Source organism: Pagrus major, chromosome 20, assembly GCF_040436345.1.
Source record: "Pagrus major chromosome 20, Pma_NU_1.0".
NCBI lineage: Eukaryota > Metazoa > Chordata > Actinopteri > Spariformes > Sparidae > Pagrus > Pagrus major.
The window spans coordinates 4050889-4076467 of NC_133234.1; the positions used below are offsets into that span (position 1 = coordinate 4050889).

The 25579-nt window shown below is 38.2% G+C and overlaps 1 protein-coding gene across 1 annotated transcript in view; it reads right to left on the bottom strand.

Moving 5' to 3' along the window:
- Nucleotides 1-3251: 3251 nt before the first annotated feature.
- Nucleotides 3252-25579, bottom strand: part of LOC141015920 (formin-2-like) — a 30628-nt gene continuing 8300 nt past the window's right edge. Inside the window, exons 3-19 of the mRNA XM_073490141.1 lie at nucleotides 24816-24994; nucleotides 23190-23340; nucleotides 21206-21258; nucleotides 17936-18885; nucleotides 16583-16727; nucleotides 14316-14403; nucleotides 13382-13443; nucleotides 11137-11228; nucleotides 10843-10972; nucleotides 9032-9178; nucleotides 7298-7357; nucleotides 6680-6800; nucleotides 6272-6364; nucleotides 4666-4717; nucleotides 3998-4147; nucleotides 3643-3724; nucleotides 3252-3278 (exon numbers count right to left, since the gene is read on the bottom strand). Coding sequence (XP_073346242.1) covers nucleotides 3252-3278; nucleotides 3643-3724; nucleotides 3998-4147; nucleotides 4666-4717; nucleotides 6272-6364; nucleotides 6680-6800; nucleotides 7298-7357; nucleotides 9032-9178; nucleotides 10843-10972; nucleotides 11137-11228; nucleotides 13382-13443; nucleotides 14316-14403; nucleotides 16583-16727; nucleotides 17936-18885; nucleotides 21206-21258; nucleotides 23190-23340; nucleotides 24816-24994 — 2582 coding nt within the window. The remainder of the gene's footprint in view (nucleotides 3279-3642; nucleotides 3725-3997; nucleotides 4148-4665; nucleotides 4718-6271; nucleotides 6365-6679; nucleotides 6801-7297; nucleotides 7358-9031; nucleotides 9179-10842; nucleotides 10973-11136; nucleotides 11229-13381; nucleotides 13444-14315; nucleotides 14404-16582; nucleotides 16728-17935; nucleotides 18886-21205; nucleotides 21259-23189; nucleotides 23341-24815; nucleotides 24995-25579) is intronic.

Sequence of the window (25579 nt, forward strand, 5' to 3'; positions counted from 1 at the left end):
ACAACGGCTTTCTTCTTGCCACTCTTCCATAAAGGCCCGATTTGTGGAGTGCACGACTAATAGTTGTCCTGTGGACAGATTCTCCCACCTGAGCTGTGGATCTCTGCAGCTCCTCCAGAGTTACCATGGGCCTCTTGGCTGCTTCTCTGATCAATGCTCTCCTTGCCCGGCCTGTCAGTTTAGGTGGACTGCCATGTCTTGGTAGGTTTGCAGTTGTGACATACTCTTTCCATTTTCAGATGATGGATTGAACAGTGCTCCGTGAGATGTTCAAAGCTTGGGATATTTTTTCATAACCTAACCCTGCTTTAAACTTTAAACTCCACAACTTTATCCCTGACCTGTCTGGTGTGTTCCTTGGGCTTCATGATGCTGTTTGTTCACTAATGTTCTCTAACAAACCTCTGAGGCCTTCACAGAACAGCTGTATTTATACTGAGATTAGATTACACACAGGTGGACATTAGGTGACTTCTGAAGGCAATTGGTTGCACTGGATTTTATTTAGGGGTAAAAGAGTAAAGGGGGCTGAATACTTTTGCACGCCACACTTTTCAGTTTTTTATTTGTAAAACAAATTGAAAATCTTGCAATATTACTGTTGTCTACTTAAAGGAGTGTTCCTCATACATCTCCCAGCCTGGACAGTGATGTCTCAGTCACATCCATGATCTTATCACAATGAAATATTGCATAAAAACCAAAATAATGCAGAATTCATTCTCTTTATTTTACATAAATTACACTGCTCCCATCACCCAATGCATCCTCTTCATATACATGTATACATAAACATTTATTGCACATGAAACTGTTACAACATATTCAAGTTCCTGTTGACAGTATCATGCTGGCCAGCAGAGGACATCAATGAAAGAAACACAAAATGTGTCTCACAATCAATTTTTTTTTTCAAACAATTTATTACTTTACATTGATAAAGCCATTAGTTCTGCAACAAAATGTCATAGCAGTAATCCAGTGCACTAAACACATCCTTAATCACATAGCATTCAACCATAAAGATGTGATCAACCAGATGATGAGAACATTCACACATACGCACATACACACACACTTATATGTGGTATATGACATGGCCTATCATTGAACATACATTAAAATTACACATGTAAGTTTACAGTGACATTCGTCTCCTGCCCATCAATACTGCTGTACAAATGCATACTGAGTTTGATTAAATCTGATTGGACGGTCAGGATGTAGAATCACAAACAGCTGTGTGGTAGTGTGTAAAAGTCCATGACTGACGTCCGGCATAACTAAGATTTCTGTGGCTTTTCAACACATCAGTTTGAAGTTGTTCTCAGTAATATTTGCACATGATCACCAGAATATATCACACAGTGTCCACAAGTGCTGCTAATCAATGCCAGTCACTCTTGTCCTTTTTTACTTCAATGGCTGCTAATATTTCAAGATATCTATACAGGCAAGCGGGCCCGGCTCTGTGTATTAGCTGGGAATGAAAAAAACAAATAATTAAATATCTCCAATCTCCATACCAAAGCTGCACAACCTTAGAAATATTTAATCTTTTAAATCTTTCAATCAGAAAACACATAATAATGAACAATCGTGCCGATATCTGATGATGACCAAATCTTTTGGAGAATATCAAAATATTAGGGCTGTAAAAAAGATAAGATGACAACCTAACATGAGGCAGATTTGTAACCACTGAGTAACAGCCATTTCATTTTATGCTAAAGAAGTGCCACTTCCATTTGGTTGCAATTGTCCAGTGTATTAAACGTCTATGACCATTTATGGTGAATAATCTAAACCAACAACATATAGGCCAGTCTTAGAATATAGCATAAAACAAAAGCATTTCTATATGGGGTGATTTGCAACTGGATCAAAACAGTAAGTGTGTGGAAAAAAGCTGTTTTTCAAAACCTTTTTTGTTTTGTTTTTTCAACTACAACACACAAATGATGAAATGACACACGTGTCTGCATTTTTGTGCTTGGCCAGATCCATCAGTTTTACTGCAGATGAACACTGTCATGTTCTAGTAGAGTTTTGTCTTACAGCCTCACATCTTTCTGAGCATTATGCTGTTATCTCCATTGTTCTAAGCCCAGTGCAATGGGTTTCTTACGTTCACAGTAACCCATTGCCCACTCATCACCCCCATGCAGATGACGTGTCATCGTCCACAAAATATTTCTGGAGCTGTTTTGCTGTGAAGCTCCAGAAATGTTTCGTGGACTATGAAATGTCACCCGACTTTCCATCAGGATGGGGGTGAGGAGATAACTCTTTTTACTGTTTGAATATATGATATGAAAAAAATGGGTCTTATATAATATTTATGTGGTGTGGTGTTAAAATCTGTTTCCAAATTGTTATTCAATGTTGCTAGTGTAGAGTCCAAGATTCAAATCCAAAGATAACAACCCATACGCAAACAAATCACAGGAAATGATGCGGGATACAAAAGCAGGGGCATGCATTCTTCATGTGATGTGGAAAATAACATTTGATCCTGAATTCAGTATGACCATATCTGAAGACACAGTGTCTTGTTTCATCAAAACAACATGACAGTATTAATGCTATCATTGCACATTTATACCTGCCAAAGGTGTGTTTGCTGCCCCAAGTGGTCAATAATTATGTACTTACGTACAGAACTCTGGGACTTGTTTTCATTTTTTTCAGTAGCACTGAAGGCTTGCCAGTGCTGTCTTCACCACATCACATCTTACTGAGCATGTTGTCTGTTTATTGAGATGAACAGGGAGTAAGTGGTCAACATTTTTATTGCTCCTTGAAACAGTGTAGGCTTACTGTTGCCTTTACCATCCTGCTGATAAGTCACACATTCATTATTTTATAAATGTAGGCATACGGGCTGCACAGACAGTCTGCTGTTAATACAGCTGATGTGTACTGTATAATGTGTCAGAGTTGTGGTGACATGATTCCTTGTGGCTGGTTGCCCTGCAGCAGCATCCTGTCATCATTGTGTTGGATTGAGGGATCTGACAGCTGTATAGGACTGCAACGTAAGGCAACAGGCTGACAGAGCAGGCAAAACTGAAAAAATAAATGAATGAATTAAACAAGAAGTCCAGAGTAGGCTCAACTGCACCTTCAGTACACAAGTTCACATTTGTACTATCCCATCATCTTTCTCTTCTGTCTTCTTCTTACTCTTTTGTCTTTGACTCACTGCTGGTGCCCAAAGTCGGGAAGACAACCGTTTCAAGTCCGCTGATTCAAATCTTCATGCCAAGCTTGGCTTTCTGTGGACAGGACACATCATACAGGGTAAGTGCATTACACCTGTGTATCAATTTACTATGAACAGCGCAAAGTTACATAAGAGAAGGGAATTTAAAACGAAAATCCATCTTCATTTCAAAGTGACATGAATCAACAATTAGTATTAATAACACTAATTTATTAATGAGTATTATAATCATGAAATAAAATGTTACAGATATTTCACAAAGCTGTATTGTCAGTTCCCCTTAGCACGTTATGAAGCAGTGGAAATATAAATTAATTTTAAGAGCTTCTCTTCAGTCTTTAGATCAACAAAATGATTGTCTGACCTTGAGGTGCGTATGGTTAAATAAAAAAAACAAGGGTCAAAGGTCAACTTACGATGCCAGAGGCGTGTTTGGGTTTGACACTGTAGGCAGATTTCTCCTTGGCCTGTCGGAAACACTCCTCTGCTGCTTTTAACCTGCAGAATGTACAATGTGACTAGAGTTAATGTGGAAACACCTTAATTAACAACCACAAGAGTAATGGTATGGTGGTAATTCATTTGACTGTTCTTAATGTGGCAATCAGTGCATTTATTTCAAGTACAGTTTAATATGTCTGAGACACATAAGAAAGAAAGAAAGAAAGAAAGAAAGAAAGAAAGAAAGAAAGAAAGAAAGAAAGAGAAAGAGAGAGAGAGAGAGAAAGAGAGAGACAACAGCAGGTTGTAGGTCAGCTTGTGTTACTGTACCTCTCCTTGAGAATGGCTTTGTTCTCCTTCTTCCACTGGTCCTTGAAGTCAGAGGAGAACTCGTGCCAGATGCAGAAGACAGTGTTGGGTGAAACCTCCTTCTCTCCTGCCTTGGCCTTCACTGAGAAGAACACTGTGAGCTCCAGGAACCTGACAGTACGCAAACATAACCTTACTTAAAATATGCTTACTTTAAAAACATGACGACATAGAGCCATGGCCATTTTTTATTGACCCATAGACTGGATAATCATGGTGTAATGTCTATGACCTCCCAAGAACACTTGAAAGAACTTTTTGAGGCTGGCATTTGAGTTTAAACTTACAAGAATATTGACTTATACACATCTATATGGATATTCAAAGACAATCATGGACACTACACTAAACTATACAGTGTACATAGTACATATGTTGTCAGATTTATGTATGCTGGGTATTTTGGAAGTTGCTTCTGGCCTGGATGTGGCCTGCTGGCCACCAGTTGAATAGGCCAGATGTATGGTAATCTATACATAGGAACAGGGTTGGTTGATGTATGAAGCGTATTGACCACAGTTAGGGTTAGGGTTAGGGTTAGGTAAAGATCATAGCTCTTCTCAGTGTTTACTACTTCTCCTGGCAATGTAAGCAGCTGAAACAAAACAGATAAAGGTGGATGTTCTTACAGTCTGTGAGTGCTGCTGAGTTGAGCTTCCAGAGCCTCCAGTTCACTTTTAGCTGAGAAAGGAGGAAGAATACAGGAGGTCAATACAAAGGAAGAAACATGAGGAAGGACTTGGGTTTGTTGTTACTGCTGCCCAACTGTCCCGTGCACTTTACAGTAATTCCGTGTCAAACACATAGAAATACATTTTCCAGGCTCTGTGGTTAAACAACTCATAATAAAAAGAGTAATGATGAACGTCACTTGCAATTGGAAGATTTACAGATGTTTCTTTTATAGAGACAGTCTTTGGCTCTTTTATGTTATTACATTACAGTATTGCAGTTGGCTACATTGATGTGCCATATCCAGCTTCTATAATACTGTAAGCGACGTGGGTGTATGTGAAGGAATAAATCAGTCCAAACACGCTCTGGGTTTTCCTCATTACTTTTAGTGAGCTCCGGATCACAGCACAGTCAGCTCACGCCACACTTGTCCATCTCTGTCCCAACTCACTCTAACTCTCCTCTCTCTCTTTCCTTCTTCTTGCCTCTTTACTCAACCTATGAGCTAATAGCTGCTTGAACAGCGCCAACTGGCTGAAATATCTGATACCTGAATATCAACTTAACATTACTGTTAACACAATATGTGTCAAGAAGGTTACGGCAATTACATGAGAGCATACTAAACTCATGTCTGTAGCATTACAGTATGTTTAAACGTGTTTACACCATTTTGTCAACATATCCCATTTTCACTCTTAAAATACGTCCATGGTTTTTGTCCAAAGGCATCATCGGATATTGTATACTAAACAAAATCTTTGTTTCAAGCTATTTCACTGATCAACAGATGGTGGTAACGCACCAAAAAATCTATATAACACTGCACCAACAACTGCTAGCAAACACGACTGCTACCACATAAGCATGGATCATTTAAAATATTTAAAATGTTTGCACAGGATGTAATTTCTGCCACTATGGGTCTCTAAATCAACTGTTTATGGACGAGGTAATGTTTTAAAATTGTATTTCTATTATGTTTAATCATGTTCACTGACTTCCTCCCTCTGATTTATCATCTGATGTTTTCCTGGAAGTTATAGTGACAGGGGCCCAAATGAAACGCATCGTTACCTTGAACTACATTATGGATTTCTCCAGGTTTGAACATTGTTGAAACGTTCAGGATAATCTAAGTACACAACTCAACAAAATATATAATAAAGGTCTGGTCATTTTAATGAAGAAATGTTACACATTATATCCTAAATTAGGACTGATTAGATCTCAAGGGCGCACACAATGCGTTTTGGTGGGAAATACTGAATATAAACAGAAATTTTGTTGACAAGAAAACAACACAGAGCACCTTTAAGTATGTGCAACAAACACACTTGCTTATGGTTACTTAAAGATCGTGAAGGGTGAAAAGGCAAACATTAATTGGAAGTCTGTGACAGGATGTGAACCTCCTCATCCTTGCTTTCTGCCTCGCTACACAGAGGGCACACTGTCCTGCATTGGTGCTGAACGATGGCACTGGACAGAAATAATTTGGTGCAGATTTGTCCAATATGAAAGTAATTCCTTGGGATTATAGGCTGTTTGGTCAGTTACCTTGTGCAAGGAAGTCATCCATCTTGTCTTTGAAAGGCTGCAGGTTATCTTCGTCTGAAACCTTGCACACCTTTTCAACTTCAGATGTACACGCTGATAAAATAATGGAGACAGGAATTACCAAGAGCCAAGAGCATTTTGTTTTTCTCCAAATTCAAAGGATATTAGAGTATGGTTAATAAAGCTTTAAGGACCAAACTTTCTCTCACAATATTGTGAATATATCACAGCTTGAAGCCTTGTATTGTATCAAAATACAGCAGACAGCTATGCATGGTGAAACTGCATGCAGTTGAGGTGGAAGTAGCTGCATCTGTGTGTCTGTGTGTGACTATGAGTGTGAGTGTGTGTGTGTGTGTGTGACTATGAGTGTGAGTGTGTGTGTGTGTGTGTGTGTGTGTGTGTTACCTCTCAGGTCCTTCCTGAGTCTAGTCAGGTCTTTCTGAAAGTCTTCAAACTTCATCTGTGAAGCCTGGAAGAGGTCATGAGGCTCAGGGAGTGGGTACACACACGTCTCTCTACCAGCGTCCTGGTGAGGGACAGACAAACGACAAAAAAAAAAATTAAATGAATACGTAAAGGACAAAGTTTCAAGTTTTACCCTCATGTGTCATGTTTTGCTTTTCATTTCCTCCTATTGTGTCATTCCCCGCCCTTTTTCTGTGTCAGCCCTTGTGTGTATTTAAGCCTGTGTTCCCCCTGTTAGCTTTGTCGGTTCACCCCGTGTTTTCCTCCAGGTGTTCTCCGTGGTATGTCCTGTTTTTTTGCTCCTCGTGTTTTTCCTGATTTGTACTTTACTTGTACTTGTAGTTTGTTTGTGCTTTTGTGTTGCTACTTTGCATTTTTGGTATTTGCATTTCTTGCTTTTTTTGGTCGCTGTTATTTTCTGGATTGCAGCTTATCATTAAAAGCTTGTCTTTTGTTCTCTATCCTGCCTCCTGAGTGTCTTGCATTTGGGTCCTCAAACTTTTTGTCAAAACATAACAGTTACAAAATAGGAGGAAGTATAATAGCTAAAAAACTTACCTCATCAAAATGTCTGAGGTAGTATGCAACAATGTAAGACAGAAGACTTTTCATGCTGTCCTGCATGTGGAGAAAAGAAAAAGATTGTTGTGTTACAGGAATGAAGTGGTGTTTCTCTGTGACTCTTCAGTGATTTTCATCTGGGCTTAACAAAATTATTAACTGAGGTTTTGTCCCATATTTGTCCCACGTGAGCACAACCAAACAGCTTCATTAGACACTGCAGCCTCATACAGTGTTAAAATGTCACCTATTCTGTGATACTGTGTTTGAATGATAATCTTGTCCAGCTAAACATGGAACACGGGCTTGAAAAGTGTGATTAAAGACATACACCCTTATGATTATAAGCACTTCTATAACCCTACTGTATATACAGTATATTTCTGGGTAAGCAGTTACTGAAGAAGGCTGCTGTAGCTCTATATTTACCAGCATTTTTGTCTGTTTGTTTTACTTTGTACGTATTATTACCTTCGCCAAGGAGGTTATCATCTCCGTTGGTTGATTTGGCAGCAGGATTACAAAAAATTACTGAACAGATTTTTTCGAAACTTGGATTGAGGATGGGTCTCGGCCCAGAATAGACCCCATTAACTTTTTGCAAATCAGGATAAAGGGACAGGTCCAGGATTTTTTTCTCAAATTCTTTATAATTGTGAGATTTTCATTAATTTATCAGGGAATAATGCATGAATCTTGATTTTAAAAATGGTATCAATGAGCAAGCACAATTTGACATTAGAGAGTTGGGCAGAGGTGTGCTCTCTACTAAGTGCCATTTAAGTTTCATTTTATGTTTCTGCTTTTATTTGACAAGTGGAAGTGCAGAGAGAGGCAGGAAATATGAAGAGGAGGGATATGACAATATCAGATTTTCACTACATTATTATTGTGGCCAAATGAATTCATGATAACCATTTTATCAGGATATCTATAGAAATTTGAATAAAAAAATACTAGCAATCAAATCTATCTTTAATTTGGTTTACTGTGTGTATTGTCTCTTTTTTTGCCCTCAAAATATGAGAGTAGGGAGTTGGAAAGAGACTCTGTAACCAGAACTGTAAGAAAATAAAAATTAAATAAAGTGTACAAAAAGAACAATTACTATCTACTGCTCAATTACTAGTGAAAAGACAACAGGATGAACTCATAAACAAAGCATCTTCGCTGGATTAGTCAGATGATATTATCATATGTGTATTATCAACACAATATCAGTATTTCTTTTTTAATATCACGCATATCATGAATATCATAATATTGCGGCACCCCTCACAGCAACGGTCCATTAAATATAACTGTTTTTTAAGTGCAATAAAAATAAAGATTATTGTGATTATATTATTGCACACTACTGCCTCAAAACCACGATAGAAGAGGAATTGCATATCTTACTGGAGGGCACTGTAGGGGGCACTATCATGTTTTGCCACTCCAAAGTCCTCCACAAGTCACCTTTCATATTACTATTAAAGAGAGTTCCAGTCACAGAAGTGCTGCTTTTACACTGGACATTGGTCAAGTAAAGCACACAGCGTAGACAGGTAATGCATTTTGTCCTGAGTGAGAATAGTTAATGAATAGCTGTGTAAATAAAGATAGGGTCAAACTATGATTAATATAAATGTTACATATATGTATATAAACCTAATATTGCCATGTTAAGAGTATAATTAGTATTAGTATACAAAGAGCAGTAGTTGAACATGTTTCAGCATCTTTACTCACACTGCTCTTGACATCTTTGAGTTTGGGCAGGATGTCAAGGGTGAAACCATCAGCTTGGCCTCTGGTTCTGTTTCCACCATTCATGAAGTTACCAAAGGCCAGAATCAGACCGAGAACCTGCTTCACTGTCTCACTGTCCTGCAGCGTCTGCATAGGTGACAGGTGTATACATCAGAGATACAAAGTGAGGGGGAGGAGAAAACACAAAGAATGAAGAATGACACAGAGTATTGACAAAAATTCCTCTTACTTCAGTTTAATCCGACACATGTGAGAGAGGGTTTCCATAAGTGGCAGGCAGGTGTTTTTGGAAACATTTATATCAAATCTCTAGAAACTTGTTAATTTTGACGTGAAAAAAAAAAATTTATAGGGGGAGTACCATATTCCAAAATCAGCTTAGAAATGAACATAAAGATGCTGGCTCAGCGTCACTGCTGAGAGCTCAGCTCAAAGCTGATTCTTCATATTTAATTTTTCTGCTGTGCACGCAAAAGCTGATGGGGGAATACTTGAGTGTTTTTGGCAAATACACTTATTGCATTTCTTTTGGAGAGTGAAGTGAGAAGTGTGTTAATAATCTCATGTCTGTGCTTTAAAGAGAAGCTTTACTGATTTTCAACCAGCTGTGTATCATTACAGTGTGGATGGTATACGCAAATGAACCATGTTAAACTACCTGCACCCAGAGCTCCCTGCTAGATGATGCAAATGACATCATCAAGCGGCTCTATCTTTTTGTTCTAACTACAGATTGCCCTTCTGCATCTTTGTATGCCAGCCTCCATGGACTCAGAGTGTTAGAGTCTGTTTGTACAACCAAACAATTTCTATACAAACTGTCTGAAACCATCTCAGGGAAGCTCATCTGCATGCTTGTCGTCCTCACTATGGTCTTGACCTGACTGCAGTTTGTAGGATTATCAACCACGCAAATTTGGATTTGAATGGAAAACCTCCCAGCTAGCCCCTTGTCTTCCCATCTCATCCAAGAGAAGAAGGAACAATCCTTGGACAAATAGTTTGCATAGTCTCTTTTAAGGTTCCTCTATTTGGAGTTCTGTTGTGTTGCTGACCACAGCTCCATTTACGCAATGAATGCATTGAGATTTTGCTAATGCTTTACTTTGAATTATAATTGTTTCTGCTAAATTAATATGTCAATAGGCTTATCTTGACTGTACAATAAGAGAGCTTTATTGGCATTAAGTGGACCAGACTGTTATCTCACTGGACGAATAATTAGTGGGTTGCTTAATGACTATTATCAGCATCATATTAATACTAATAATTTTGAGCTATAATTTTAATCGTACATGTTTGTCGTCACAGAATTGAATAGGCAATGTTCTGTTCATGGACGAATCCCGGTCTGCGCTGTACAACATTCCACAGACAACCTCAACATTTTTGGAGTGACCGCATCTCTCCACAAATCCTTGGGACTAAGACATAAGTGAGGGAAACGTGGATGCAATTTAGGTGAAATGGGATGTACCCAGTGTGACCAGTCCAAGACACAACTGTGCACTAATCGTGCTGTTTAATCAGTATCTTGATATGCCACACCTGTCAGTAGGATGGATTGTCTTAAAAAAAAGACAGATTTTAACAAATTAGTGTTTTGAATTTGAGAGAAATTAGTCTTAAATCTTTTACTGCAACTTGTGAGAAATAGGAGCAAAAACAAAAGTGTTGCATTTATATTTTTGTTGAGTGTGTGACAGACATCAAGATGATTAACCTTGTATTCCCAACAGCATCCATCTCCAGAGTGTTTTGTCCTCCGCTGTTTAGAGAGTCTGACTCACCTTGCATAACCTCTGCAGTGTGTCCAGTTTTCTCGTTATGGACGACATACACTCAGAGAAGCTGGACTGGAAGAGGATGCAGAACACTCTGCCAGAGAAGTTTGGTATCAGGGAGAGCTGGTAGAGAAATCTGCAACACAAGTGAAAACACCAGCTGCTTTGGATCCAATTCTGCCTTCTCTCCATTCTCTTATTCCATCCTGTGAGTTTACACTCTTTACAGAATGTCACACAGCATTCACAATTATGTCTACTCATTAGTGTTGAAGAATCAGAGGAGAAACACCAACTCACTGCTCAGGTTTATCCAGAGGTTTGGCGTTCTCCTTGTCTTTTGAGGACTTGATGTGCTTGTCAATCTTGTCCAGCTCCTCCTGTTGTGCCCTCTGAGGGAGAGACACAAGAGAGTGACTCCACCTGTGTCCACATTCACACAATTCATCCTGACAGTAGAAAATGTTCAAACTCTCACACCGTTGGCCTCCTTTAGACAAAAACTGAGACACCTTGTGCACAATGGAGATAAGGTAAAGATTAAGATAATGTTATCCTCTGTAAGAAAACATCACACTGAATCCAAGTATGTGAGTCATGTCTGTATAGAGTAATGACTGAAAAACTGCAATCTCTGACATTAATTACAACACTAAGGGCCGGATCTACTAAGATCCCAAATTGCTTGTACTAATCTGCGTGCGCAATCTGGAAATTTGCGTGTGGGGTTGAAACGCGGTTTGCGGGCGATTTACGTGCATAAATGACAACAGGCGCAAACGTGTTGGAGACACGCCTATTTAAATGAGGGTTTAGCGTGTTTCATGGTTTTCAGCATGGCGAGTTTGAGAGAGCGAAAGCGCAAAGTGAAATTCGACCCTTTGGAATTAGAAGTGTTGGTAGAGGAAGCGAATAAACATTTCAATGAGCGGCAGCAAAGGAATCTGACGGTCGCGCAAAGGAACGCCGTGTGGGAGAAAAAGTTAATGCTGTTGGAAAAAACAGGCGAACAGTGGATGAAGTGAAAAGGAGATACCAAGACATCAGAAGAAGAACAAAAGAAAAAATGGCGTATAATAAAAGGTCTGCAAATAAAACACCGTGGATGAGATGCCTCTGACCAGCGTTGAGGAGCAGGTGCAATCCGCTCTGAGTGCCTCCAACAGCTCCAAAATGGCAAGGCTGGATAGGCGATATGTTCTAATGATAGTTTCCTCATTCATCCCAAAAATGTACACACGAGGGTGAAAAATGCGTTCTCGGCAATAACAATAACCGCAGCCATGTGTGCGCAATTACGCATACAAACCGTTTGCACCTCCCTTTGAGACGTGTTAAATATAGAAGCAGTTTCTATGAGCAAAATTGCTTTCAGGTTTGATAAATCACTTTGCGTGTGCTAAATTAATATATTTACATTTTCTCCACCCAGAACACGCACAATTGCGTGTAAACGCCCCATATTGCATATTCATTGCTGCAAACGTACTAACTGGATGCAGACGCGCTATTTTGCACCTTTGACAGACGCAACCCTTTTTGCGCACTGTTAGTAAATCAGTTTGTACATTTTTTTTGCGTGCAAGGAGTTTGCACACGTTTTAATACACGCAAACCTTTAGTAGATCCGGCCCTAATTGGTAATCTACATCTCCATGTGCTGTGTGTCACAGTCACTCCTGCAGCTACAGCTGCTGACTGTGTTGACTGTAAGGCAAAATCACCTAGCCCAACTATAGCAGGGTTATTCTATACCAACTCACCCAGGCCCTCCCAGTTCATGTCATGGACTTTCTCAAAACAATGCATGTGAAAAAACTTCTATGAAATGTATGGGACCCTGCAAACTCCTATAGCTGTACTCCAAACTCTTTTTAGTTATGATTTTTTTTAGGTTTCATAAACACTTAAATAGTTCCTCGTAGTCACTTTTAATAGTTGTTGCAGAATGTTTATGGTACACAAATTAATAATAAATAATTTTTTACCTAAACAAAGACTCTGTTTTAAAAAAAATCGTATCTACACTAGTTTTCACTTTGTTAACCAACCAAATTTGTCAACCAAATGTTGATTCTGTGTAGTATTATTGTAGTTGTATCATATTCAGAGGTTTTTTTGTCCTGCATAAAAAAAATTGTGCCACAGATCTTTCTAAATATAGCTTGAAGAACACACTTTTTAACATATTTTACTGTAAATTTTCGGTAATGGTAAAGTCTTAGTATTGCACATGTGAAAAATTCTAAGATGTTATATTACTCCATCATTTAATAATTTCTTGAAAATTTATATCATCTACATTGTTTATTTACCTCTGGTTATATTGCAATCCATTTTTCAATAATTCACCAAAATCTGTTTTAGGTGAGATTAGCCCAGACTTGCTATATTGTTTTCTAATGCTAGTTTACCAACAGGGAAAGACAGGGCATTGGAAATTGTGGCTTTAAAGGTCCCAGACCCCTATGGGGTCCTCTGATTGGTTCTGGTTATCTTATAGTCAGACAAGTAAAATAAACTGTGGAGAGTGTGTGTTGCTCACATTTTCATAGAGGGCCTGCAGGGTCTCCAGGTCAACTACTGTGTTGTCCAAGTTCAGGATGGCTTAACAACAGAGAGAGGGAGAGGTCACAGGTCATAACTGCTAGCACTGATCACTCAGATGGTGCATCAGATCATCAACCAGAAAGTGCAGATGGACAAGATGAAATAATGTACAAATATATAGAACACTGAGGCTGGAGAAAACCGGCATGTGATGGTTCATCAAAGTCAAGGCTCAATCTATACATCAGTGTTAAGGTCATGGGTCAATTTCATTCTTAAAAACAAAGGAAAGAAGCTATTTGACTGTAGTGACTCTGTTGAAATGTTGTGATGACATGCAAGATAAAATATCAGAAAAGGCATAAAAGGATAAACAAACCATGTGTGTATCACCAAACCCTGTTGGCTTGGGTTTGGGTTAAATCTGATTTACGGCAATTTATAGTAATGTTATTATATCCAGTGTCAGCTATTAATGACTCCAAATGACCATGTGTGTGCTAATGGACCATGAGTCCATGAGCACCAAATGGAATTGTTGTTTCACATCTGTTTTGCAGCAGATAATGGAAACTAAATCTCTTTGCCTTTGAGACTTTTATTGAGGGTTTGTTTCATGACTACATGAATAGACATCCTCTAAATATTCAAACAGATAATAAATAGATAAATAAGACTCAAGTGTTTTTTTGGTTTTATCCGAATAGAATTTTTTTTTTTAGAATATTTTTCTCAGAAAAAAAAAAGCTTCTTACGGCTGAATGTGAGACTAAATGACTTGTTGAGACAGATCCTTTCCTCGGTGTACTCTGGGTGGCATACATCTGTCTAAATTATTATTTATTTTATGAGGAATGAGAACCATGTATTACTGTATGTACATATCAAGCTATTATGAATAACTAAAGCCAACAAACAGATGAACTCACCATGCTGGATATCTTTCATGTCAAGATGCAGGGAGGACATGAGTATTCCTACTGCCTGAGAACGCTTGTTGTTTAGGAGCTTCACTACCTAAAAAAACACACAGGTCTGAGCTCAGAAGTAGCTTTGCCAATGCAGCACATCCTATGTGTTACATGATGTGCTGCTGATTTGGCTGCATTTTTGTGGTATCAAAGATTAGTCTGTAACTTATGACAAAATGGCTGTCAAACTAAAGATTTGGCTCTAAAGAATACATAATGTAATTAATGACAGCATGGTAAGTGGACTGAAATTCAAAAGGCCCACATTTATGGAGAACTAAAACTGCCAAAATAAAAATAAATTAAGAAATCATTGCATGGCTCCATAAATAAATTAATATGCCATTGAATGTAGCAAAATAATATTATTAAAAATAAAAATGCAGAAATTGATGAATTTATAAAATGTGACATAAATTGATATTTCTATTTTAATTTGCCTAGTCCTGCCTTACTGTGCTGTGATTGTCTCTAAAGGACAGTCCCCTAATTAGCATAAGGAAGCAGAAATCCATATAAAAATTAAAAAGGACAATATGGACATAAATACGTTTGTAGAAATAATTAGGTGGAAAATGCAAAGAGAAAATAACAGAAATAAACATATAAATAAATACATTTATAAAAGGAATACATTAAAAAATATATTGGAAAATCAACTAGGTACGTTAATAAACAGGGGAATTAAAGGTGGTGTTTGTAAGAAGAGTTGAATTTTGAGTCTCATTCCCAACTTGTCAAAAACTGACGGTTTGGCACAGCGGCCGACCTGTCCTACAATCTCAAGGTGTCATTATTTGACGAGTTAGGAATTAAACCTAAAATCAACTTTTCTTACAAATAGCACCTTTAATTCAAGGGTGAATAAATACAAATGCAAATTAGAACAGAAATATCAATTTATGTCACATTTAATAAATTAATCAATGCCAACATTCATTTCTGATATTATTTTATAATGCATATATATATATGTATATATAATGTATATATATATATAATATATAGCACATTAATTTATGTATTGAGTCATTTATTTAGATAAATACATTTATATTTATTATATATTTATTATATGTATATATATATATATATATATACATATATATATTAAATTATTATATATCTATATATATATTTATATTTATTTATTGATACATTTATTTAGATATCCATTTATTTAGATAATTGTTTTACTTATTATTTAGGCAGGTTCAGTCCCCCATACAATGCAACACATTATACATAACACGTGTCTTGAAAGTGCATTTCCTCTGGGGACCGTGAATCTCCACAATAAGACTTTAAGGCCATTAAGCCAATAGCTATTGGCTACTTTTCGTATTATATGGACTTTATGTGTGATGGAACTGTGATTATGTATCTAAAGCAACATTATGTAACCTTAAAATAACAGCTTCAAAATCATTTTGATGGTACAGTATCTTGTAAAATAGTGAATGGTGTCTTTGGCACTTGTTTCTGCACTATGTACCTTCAGTGAGAGGGTAGGATCACAGCATTACATACATGTTTACTTCAACACACAAGTTTTCAACACATTACATTGTTATGATGTAATGAGTTTTGTTTGTATTAGCACCTATATTACGTCTGACAAATTTTTACACGCCTGGGATTTGTATTTATGACAGTGTATTTATGACAGTGGTGCTGCACTCAGAAACTGTGGGGGGTGCCAAATCACACAAAATGCCAATTTCTACATAATGTTGCCTTAAGCTTAGTTTATGTAACTTTTAATTTACAGAATAGAATTTAGTGATTAAGACAATAAGAGTCTTTAAGTGACATACATATTAATCCATATCAGACTTTAAAGTTTTGAGAAAGACATGTAAAAAAGAATAAGTTAAAAATCTATAATTGGTTGTTGTTGACTTTATATTTGTGACAATACTACATGTACATTAGCATGCAGTACATGTTACACCGTTGATGCTTGGTGCTCAAACACAGTCAAAGTTATTGAACAGTGTTTCCCAGATGTTGAACTTTTAACATGAAGATGCCGACAACATTATCATCACCATCTTGTTGCTGCTGCTTACATTCAAATTCAGAAAATACACTACATATTTCGTGTTGTGTAGCATTTAGTATTTTACAAACTTTCATTTTGTTATGCAACCCTGTGTTTTATAATAAAGAATTCCCTTGAACCTTGAATGCACGTATTGTACATATATGTAAAAGACACAAACCTGTTTGGCCTTGGACTTGGTGATGGTGTCAGAGAGCGGCTGCTTCTTCACCTTCACGGCCGATTTTGAGAACAACTCTACAAATTCCTCAAAGTCCACGTCAGGCTCCTCAATATTCTCCCACACCATTGAAGAAGAAACCTCCCTGAGAAACACAGAAGAGCACAGACAAACTATAATTATCTCCCCTCGCTGTGGGCCTCTAAATTCAAACAATTCTGCATAGGTTTTTATGAATTGTGAATGTAACCTGATAACAGACCATGTAGCAAAGAGACAACATCTGATGTGATAGCTTATTTTGATGACATTCAACATCATGATGTGTTCAAATCCACTCTGAGCATCTTGGTTTTACACAGCTTTGTAAAGTTAGATTTGTAAGTCAAATATAATTCAACTTTATTAGTAGTAGTATTACATCCTGTTCTTTCTATCACATTTATTTTGAAACTTTTAGAAAATAGGACTAGCTCCAAGGACTGTAATGTTTGTGAGTGGGTTGGACACACCATTTCAACTTTTAGAGGCTGGACTGCTTTTACACACCGATCCCTCACTGATTAGATTGTTCATGTATTATTTTACTGAATTACATTTTATACAGTCATCTAGTCATCTCTACAAATGTGGCTCCAAACAGGAAGTATGGGGATTAGGAGGGCAGAGCAGGACGAGAATATTTCAAGCAACCCTGTTTAAACTGAAGTTGATGACAGTGAACTGAGCACAAGAGCTAGTGGCTCCTTGAACAGCAACTAATGTTAGCAGCAAGTAACGCAAAACAGTAAGCTGAATAGAGTATGCCTACTGTATTATAACATCGGCCATAATGGTAGTACTTGTAGAGACTATTTTTTTCTGAGGTGGTACACAGTGTTACAAGTTTGAGAAACACTGCACTAGAGCAACACGTGGATTAATCCACTGCTGAAAGTAGTCCCCAACAAATGCACTTCTTTCTCCTGTTTACTAAAAACTGGGTTACACACTGATCAGCTTGCGAGCTGTTTTAGAAGATTTAGATCTTCAGTAGGAACCAATAGGTTGGAAAATATCAAGAGACAAAATAAAACATATTAACTCTGCACAAGGGATTAATTTAAAAAATGTAATTAATAGACTAGTGCCAACCTTATTATGTCTGCAGGTGTTTTTAGTAGGATACCATCTAAGATTTTAGCATTAAACTCAAATAAGATCAGATCTGTTCTTTGAACTGTGACTTTTTCCTGTCGGATCTTTTCACAGTTTACTCAACAATGTAGAATATCATGTTTGAGATCAGAATGGAAGTAAAGTTAAACAAACTGCAACATTTTCTTGAGGCTATTTGAGCTACATCATCCTAACTTTTTGGCTGTCAGCTGGATCCTGGTCCAGTAGAGGGGCTTCATGGGTCTGGGTGGCTCCACCACAGCCTTCCTGGGTGGTTTCTCCTGTGTCAGACCCAGAGCATACAGGCCCAGTGGGAGAGGAGGAGGCAGGGAGCCCAGAGCCCCGGGCAGAGCCAGAGGAACACAGATGGCTCCTGGTGGAGGCGGGGGAGGAGGAGGTCCACAGCCTGGTGGTGGTGGTGGAGGAGGTGGGCCTCCTACTCCTGGTAATGGTGGAGGAGGTAGAGCAATGCCGCCAGGAAGAGGAGGAGGAGGAGGAGGTGGGGGTGGAGCAATGCCACCAGGGAGTGGAGGAGGAGGTGGAGGCAGAGCAATGCCACCAGGGAGAGGAGGAGGAGGTGGGGGTGGAGGTGGAGGAACTGCTGAACCAGGAGGTAATGGTGGTGGAGGTGGAGGAGCTGGCATCGAGCCTCCTGGTAATGGTGGAGGAGGAGGTGGTGGAGGAGGAGGTGCCACAGTCTCTCCTGGTAAAGGAGGTGCTCCTCCTGGAAGGGGAGGTGAAGGAGGTGGGAGAGTCTGCAGCTGACATGAACACTGAAAGCCATCCTGCCTGGGTGGAGGCTGCAGAAAGCCGTTGTCTCCACCCGGCTCAGTACAAGGCACTTTGAACTTAAAGCTGTCATCCATGGGTGAGGTCTGCACAGACTTGGCCTCCAGGCAGCCCAGAGTGGCAGCTGCTTCAGTCTGCAGGTGAGCATCACACACATCCCTCAGCAGGCTCTCCTCTCCTCCACACTCCCTGTCTGTGGTGGAGGGGGGGGCTTTCACACTGTCTCTGTCCAGCAGAGGGGGCTGTCGTTCCAGCTCTGCTATCTTAGTCCTGAGGTCTTCTATGGTTTGTTCCAGCTGTTGGATGACATTGACGTGTTTTTCTTTCAGTTTTGTAGAAGGAAGGACACACTCCACCTGCAAATAAGAGAAAATCATGAGCCACAGCAAAAATCAGAGAGGTAAAATGTGTTTGTAGGAATCACTTCCTCAAAAAAATCTTGTTTATCATCACTGACAAATCACATTGACCACATGGGAAAAAATAAAGCCATATGTAGGCTAAAAAAAACCTAAAGGATGAGAATTTAGCTAACATTTTTGATACAGCAGAAGGTCATAATATGAGATAAGGTGATACTGTAATCTACTGTAATGATAAAAAAAATTTGCATTATATTAATGTACAGTTGCGGTCAAAAGTTTACATCCACTTGTAAAGAACATGTATATCATGGCAGTCTTAAGTTCCAATGATTTCTACAGCTCTCATTTTTCTGTGATGGAATGAATGGAACACAAACTACTTGAAAACGAAAATGTGACCAAATGTGCTTGGTCAAAAATATATATACAGTAATTCTAATTACTTTCTCTTGGCCATTTTCACCTCAATTAGGTGGTTTTGATAGCCATCCACGAGTTTTCCAGCAGCTTCTTATTGATTGCAGTCTGCCTTTCTGTTTTTTTTTAGTTGACTCTTGCCCATCCTGACCAATTTTCTCTCAGCAGCAGGTGATAGTTTGTGTTTCTTCCTGATTGTGGCAGTGACACAACTGTGCCATGCACTTTATACTTGCAAACAGTTATTTGTACAGTTAATCTTGGGACCTGTAACTGCTCTGAAATGGCTGCAGTGACTTTCCTGACTTGTTCAAATCAATAAAGAGCTATTTCAGATCAATGCTGAGCTCCTTAGACTTTCCCATTGTAGTGTTTGTGGATGAGTCTAATGGGTGTATCAAATAAGCCCTATTAAAATGGACCCAGAAAAGTCATCAGCTGTTTTTAATCATAATCACTCAGAAGAAGTTAAGAGGCCATGCTACAAAGAAAATCTGATTCACACAACTTTCTATAATCACCAAAATTGATTGTTCAAGTTGTTTTATGTATATTTTTGAGCTTAAAGTCATGGATGTTTTTTGTGACAAAGTAGTTTGTGTTCCACTCATTCCATCACAGAAAAATAAGAGCTGTAGAAATCATTGGAACTCAAGACTGCCATGATATACATGCTCTTTACAAGTGTATGTAAATGGAGTATGTAAATAAAATCATGATTTTATAAGAAAAAAGTCATAATATTTAAACTGGCAATAGACAAGTCTTTTGCTTTAACTTATCATTAAAGTAAATACTGCTTACTGTCTAATGGCTGTAGAAAAATTACACCATCAGCATACAGACTGTTTCCCTGAAAGTCTCGCTTTCACTATGCTATTCACTATTTAAACACTATGCGGGGGGATTTGAAAAGTTGTCTGATTCCACTTTAAAGAAAAAGTTATAGTTTGAGAATATAATTGTATGCTAAGATTGGATTGGCTTGATTAGATTACATGTGCATGTTTTAGCATTGCTTGTCAGTCCAAACACTTAATATTTCCTTGTATATTAATTGTGTTTTGAATGTCATTTTACTACAATCAGTATATAGCCCTGATGTTTATGTCCTGAATATGTTTATATCTGTTCTAAATTTGGGGCAAAAGTGAGACCAATGGAAGCAGAACATTGGGCTCTTTTTGCCCAAATTTGACTCTTTCAGGCTTCTATAAATACAAATTCCAATACACATGTGCTCAGGTGTTTTGCTACAAGAAATGCCTGTAAAATATTTCAGTCTATAGAGGCCAGTGCAGTGTGGACTTTTTGTTTAAATAAAACTGTTTATAATTGACAATTTATAATAACAAGAAATTCAAAAAATAAACTTAAAGAGCTTCTTCTTGTGAAAACATAACATTATTGAAGTTCTTCAGAACTTCTCAGATGGTGAACAGACCAGACTTCAATCAAAGGGCTCTCATGTATATTTTATAAAGTATTGCTCATTGAAACTGAAAGCACTGGGTTCTCAAGCCATTTATGACTAAACCTTGCATGCCACACTAATGTGTGTTCATGATTTTTTAATACAAATCCATCACAGTCCCCAGAGTCCATTGAGATGATCATTGCTTCACTGTAAAAGAAAATACTGTATACATATCAGAGAAAATGACTATGAAAATGTTTATTTTAGGACCGTGTTGCAGCAGAACAAACTGTGGGAAGTCTCAGGGTTGTACAAGCTTTTTGCTGTACAACCACAGCTCATTGTGCAGAATTAACTTGTGATGTGCTGTGTTTTTTGTTTTTTTGTTTTTGTTTTGTTTTTGTTTTACAGATATTTGGTAAAAAATAATTAGAGTCTCAGGCTTTAACCAAAGTAGAGAAAATTGAAATGACTGACCTCTTGTCTCTCCTTCTGTTGTTGCCTTGTACCCAAGATGGCTGCTTGGTGTTCTGAACAAACAGACACATCAGCAGGTCAGTACAATACAGTACAACAGAGACACTGTTCAGCAGTATCAGAAGTCTCCTGTAGGTAACTGTGAACATGAAGTTACATTTTACATTGGTTCATCAAACTTTCACTCAGTATAGTTAGGTCTGGTGATACATTGTGATCTACTGATGGGTATTTGACCCAGTACCAGTGTCTCCTAATGGTATGGCCAACAGCCAGTGAACACGAAGCAGCAGCACCAGTTTTTTCTGGATGATGATACACTGTATTTGTAATCTGACCTCTTGACTTTGATGTCTGCTTGAGCCAGTTAGTTGTAGAGTTTTAAAAACTTAACACCAGGTTGTAAAGCAGTGATGTCACTGGGTCCTGGAGTCTACCCGTCAAGGTTTAAAGTTAAACTAGGGCAGCAAAAACAGGTTTATCAGGGAGTGTTTAGTTACTATTTAAAACTGTGAAACAAGGGGCGATACATGAGGGATAACCCTTGGGATAATATGTCCTTATCAGGATAAGGTGTCCCTTATCAGGATTCAATGGATGAACTTGAAATTATGGATTCCTCAAAGAGCATCAAACCACTTATGCCATAGTCACTACCAAAGAAAAAGAAAAAATAGGACCATTAATTTATATTTTAATGTGTTTCACAATCAAAATATAAAGTATTTCCCTAGCAATAACTCAGTTTCCCTGGCAAAACCTGGGGGTTTGATAGCTGTAACAGTTATTACATTCCCATAAAGTTCTTATGCAATGGAAACATTCACTCCTCCAGTAAATAGGAGGGTCCTTAGATACAACTTAGTCCGCTAAACTCTTAGAACTCTTTGGCTCAGCTATTAGCCAGAAAGCTAACTTTATGCTAACAAGATTCAAAGTCAATAACATTGTGTACGGTTGACAAACAGTAAATATCAGAGGCACTGAGGTACTAAGGTTAAGGCTACAATAGTCAGTGTAACTCATTTTAGATACAGGCTGCAGCACATTAATTTAGAATGATGAACATACAGTTTAAATGTATGTTAACTGGTGTCTGTTTATCTGGAATTAATTGACACCATGCAGCCAATCAGAATTGACCCAGACCATGGTATAAAATAACAGTAACACTGTTACTGGATAAGCCTTTGTGGGCATCTTCTCTAAAAGAGACGGCTCCCTGCAATAAGACAGTGAGCAGGTAGGCACTTATACATCTCCAGCTGGGACATGCTGCCCACCATGGAGCGGCAGGTTTATTTTAAGTCATAATATTAATACACAGGCAGACAAATCCTCGCCTGGGGCCTAACGATAATGTCATTCTGCTCATGTTTGCAAATTCTCTGACTTTGAGTCATCACAAAAATACAGCCAACAATATACAGACATTTTTACTCACCTTGATTGTCCTCTAAAGATGCATAAGCATGGCGATGGAGAAACCCCATAGGAAAAGAAAAAATGAGAAAAAAACAAACAAAACAAAAATATCAGAATCATTGCGTAAAACTGAATAGAGACCAGGCATTAATGAGTTTGAAACATTTGGAGATCTTGTCTTTTTCCTCAAACAAATTGTGTATGTTTATTAGTGAACTTTTGAGATGCTGAACTTTGACAACTGACTAAAGAATAAAAGACAGCTCATATACAGTATGTCGTAGAAAGATGCAAGCAACTATTATCTTCACTAACTGGAAATTCTAAACACTATATACTGTGAACAGGTTTAATACATTGAAAGTGTATACAACTCCAAGTGTTAGTGTTATAACTTTTAAAGTCATAAATCTCAGCATCTTGCCAATTATTTCCTGACCACAAAAACTGGAGCTACAAATGAGAAAGTCCTGCTGTATTATCAGCCCTGCCAACAAGGCAGACTGTGATATACATATACTGTACATACATATAGGACATGTTTAAGTGTAGTTCTTACCCGCCTCTGTGGATTTGAGTCCAGTCTTAGTGTCTGCTCCTGGCTTGGCTGGAGGCCAGGGGCCCTTCAGCTGCCCTGGTAGTTTCACCTCCAGAGGATCCAGAGAGTGAGTCGGCTGGTTGACTGCTGCCCATGTATACAACTGGTCATGCTGGGAAACAAAACTTGTTCAAAATATATAACAGATGCACTGACATGTATTACAATCAACTCTGTAACATGCTAGTAAAAAAAATGATTAGGGTCAGAGATGGTGCACTAACAGAAAAATAATAATAATTAGGGTTCTATATAGAACTGTAAGCTCCTACATATATATATATATATACATATATATATATATATATACATATATTGTCACACCGCGGTGAGGGGTGTCTTGTCCTGGGGTTTTTCTGTCTCGTGAACTTCCTGTTTTATTTTGAAAAGGAACTCTCCTCTCGTTTCAGGTCACTTGCCCTTCCTCATGTGCCACCAGTCTGACGTCTCCCCTAATCCCTAATTGTTTCCACCTGTGTTCCCTCACCTGATGTGTCTTATAGTCTGCGTCTCCCTTTGTTCTGTGCCAGAGTGTTGTGTTTGTCACGCACCCCAGCTCTCGTCCACAGCCTTGTGGAATTCCGAGGTTGTATTTCTAGTACTTATCCTCTTAAGTGAGTGACTTTTTCTTTGTAATTGTTTTTCAGTGTGTTTCAAGATAAATTCATAGCCTTTTGTTTGCGGTGGAGTGCCTCCTTTTGTTTCATTCGTTTTCATAGTCAGTCGAAAGAGTAGTTTTGTTTATAGCCTTTTCCTTTTCCTCCGATTGGAGTGATTTTTTTTGTTACAAGTTTTTATAGCCTATGTGCCAGTGTAGTTTAGTTCTTAGCCCTTTTCTTTGCCTCTTCAGGAGTGATTTTCTGTTTCATTATTCTTTTGCTTTGAGGTTGTTTTGCCTTGAGTTTAGTTGTAGTCTCGTTTCTTGTTTTCTCAGCCTGCAGATTAGATTGTGATTCATAGCCTATTTATTTGTCACCTTGCTCAAGAGTTCAAGTGAAGAAATCAAATTTCGCAATAAAAGCCTGCTCTAATTGCTCTAAATCTGCTCCTGAGTCCTCCTTCCTAGTCCAGGCGATTGATTGATTGATTGATTGATTGATTGATTGATTGATTTCTACCAAGGAACCATCTTTCTAAAAGTGTTCTGTAAAATGTTTGTATTTAATTCCTGACTGAAATAGAGATTGTATCCAGTATCCAAAGGGAAGAAGGTAGCACCCACACACTTCTTCAGGACAGTTGACAAGCCTCAATTTCACCAATTCATGTTGGCCATGTGAAACAACATGCTAATGTTTCAGCCTGTATTCCTATTTTATATGTGGTTTTATATTTTAATTAATTTGAGCATGGAACATTTTGTTCAGTGTAATATTTCATATTTTGTAATAAAGCCTACAATTTATATTGCGTATAATTTTTTCATATATGTTGCAACTACTTTTTGATGATTTGTAAAGTCAATTTATTTTCTTTTTCATGCCACAGTGCTCTTTCCATTTACAAACATATATAAAAACAACTTGCAACAAATATAACCTGAAAACAAAGTTGGTTAAAAATGTGAGGGGGAGTTTGACTACATACATCAAACTTGGTGGATACTGTGTTGGTGATGTGGGTGGTGCTGCCTCCTAGCTGCTCTCTGAAGCAGTCAGTGAATGGCAGCAGGAGACCCATGGCCAAGATTCTGGAGCAGAGCCTCTCAGCCTCCTCTGGCTCCTCCTGCTGCTGCTGCAAGAACAGCTTTTCCAGCAGAGTTCGACCTGGTCAACAGGTGATAAAAACAAGGCTTATGTTACTTGTGAGAGCTTGGGAACCACAAGTACTTCATCAGTAATAAAATCAATTGAAATTGATAAAGCAATTTGCTGTAATCCCAGATGCTCCGGATATATTTATTTTCTTAAAATCCCCACAGGCAGAAGTAAGTTCCATCATATTTGTCTTTCCTGTTTTGAATGCTGCAAAACTTGAGGTTAGTGTTAAAATAAAAAAAACCCTTCCTTCATAATCCATTAGTGCTGGCAGTGTCTCTTAGGATACTGATGTCTGACAGGCCCTGGTGATCACAAGGTGTTTCTTTTAAAGGTTTCCCTTTATTAATCCATGTACCTACATGCAGCCTACTGCGATTGCCTACAGTGATGTACTGCGGTCCTTATTTGGAACACTACATACACTGACAGCTGCCAAATGCCAGGTAGAGTGAATCAAGTTGTATTATTGCTGTTATATTTTTTTTGGGTTATTGGGGGAGGTTTTTTTTTTCCAACCCCAGTGTTCATCCCCGCCCACCACACACATAATTCCCATACAGTCCCTTACGCCATTCAGTTTGGTCTCTGATT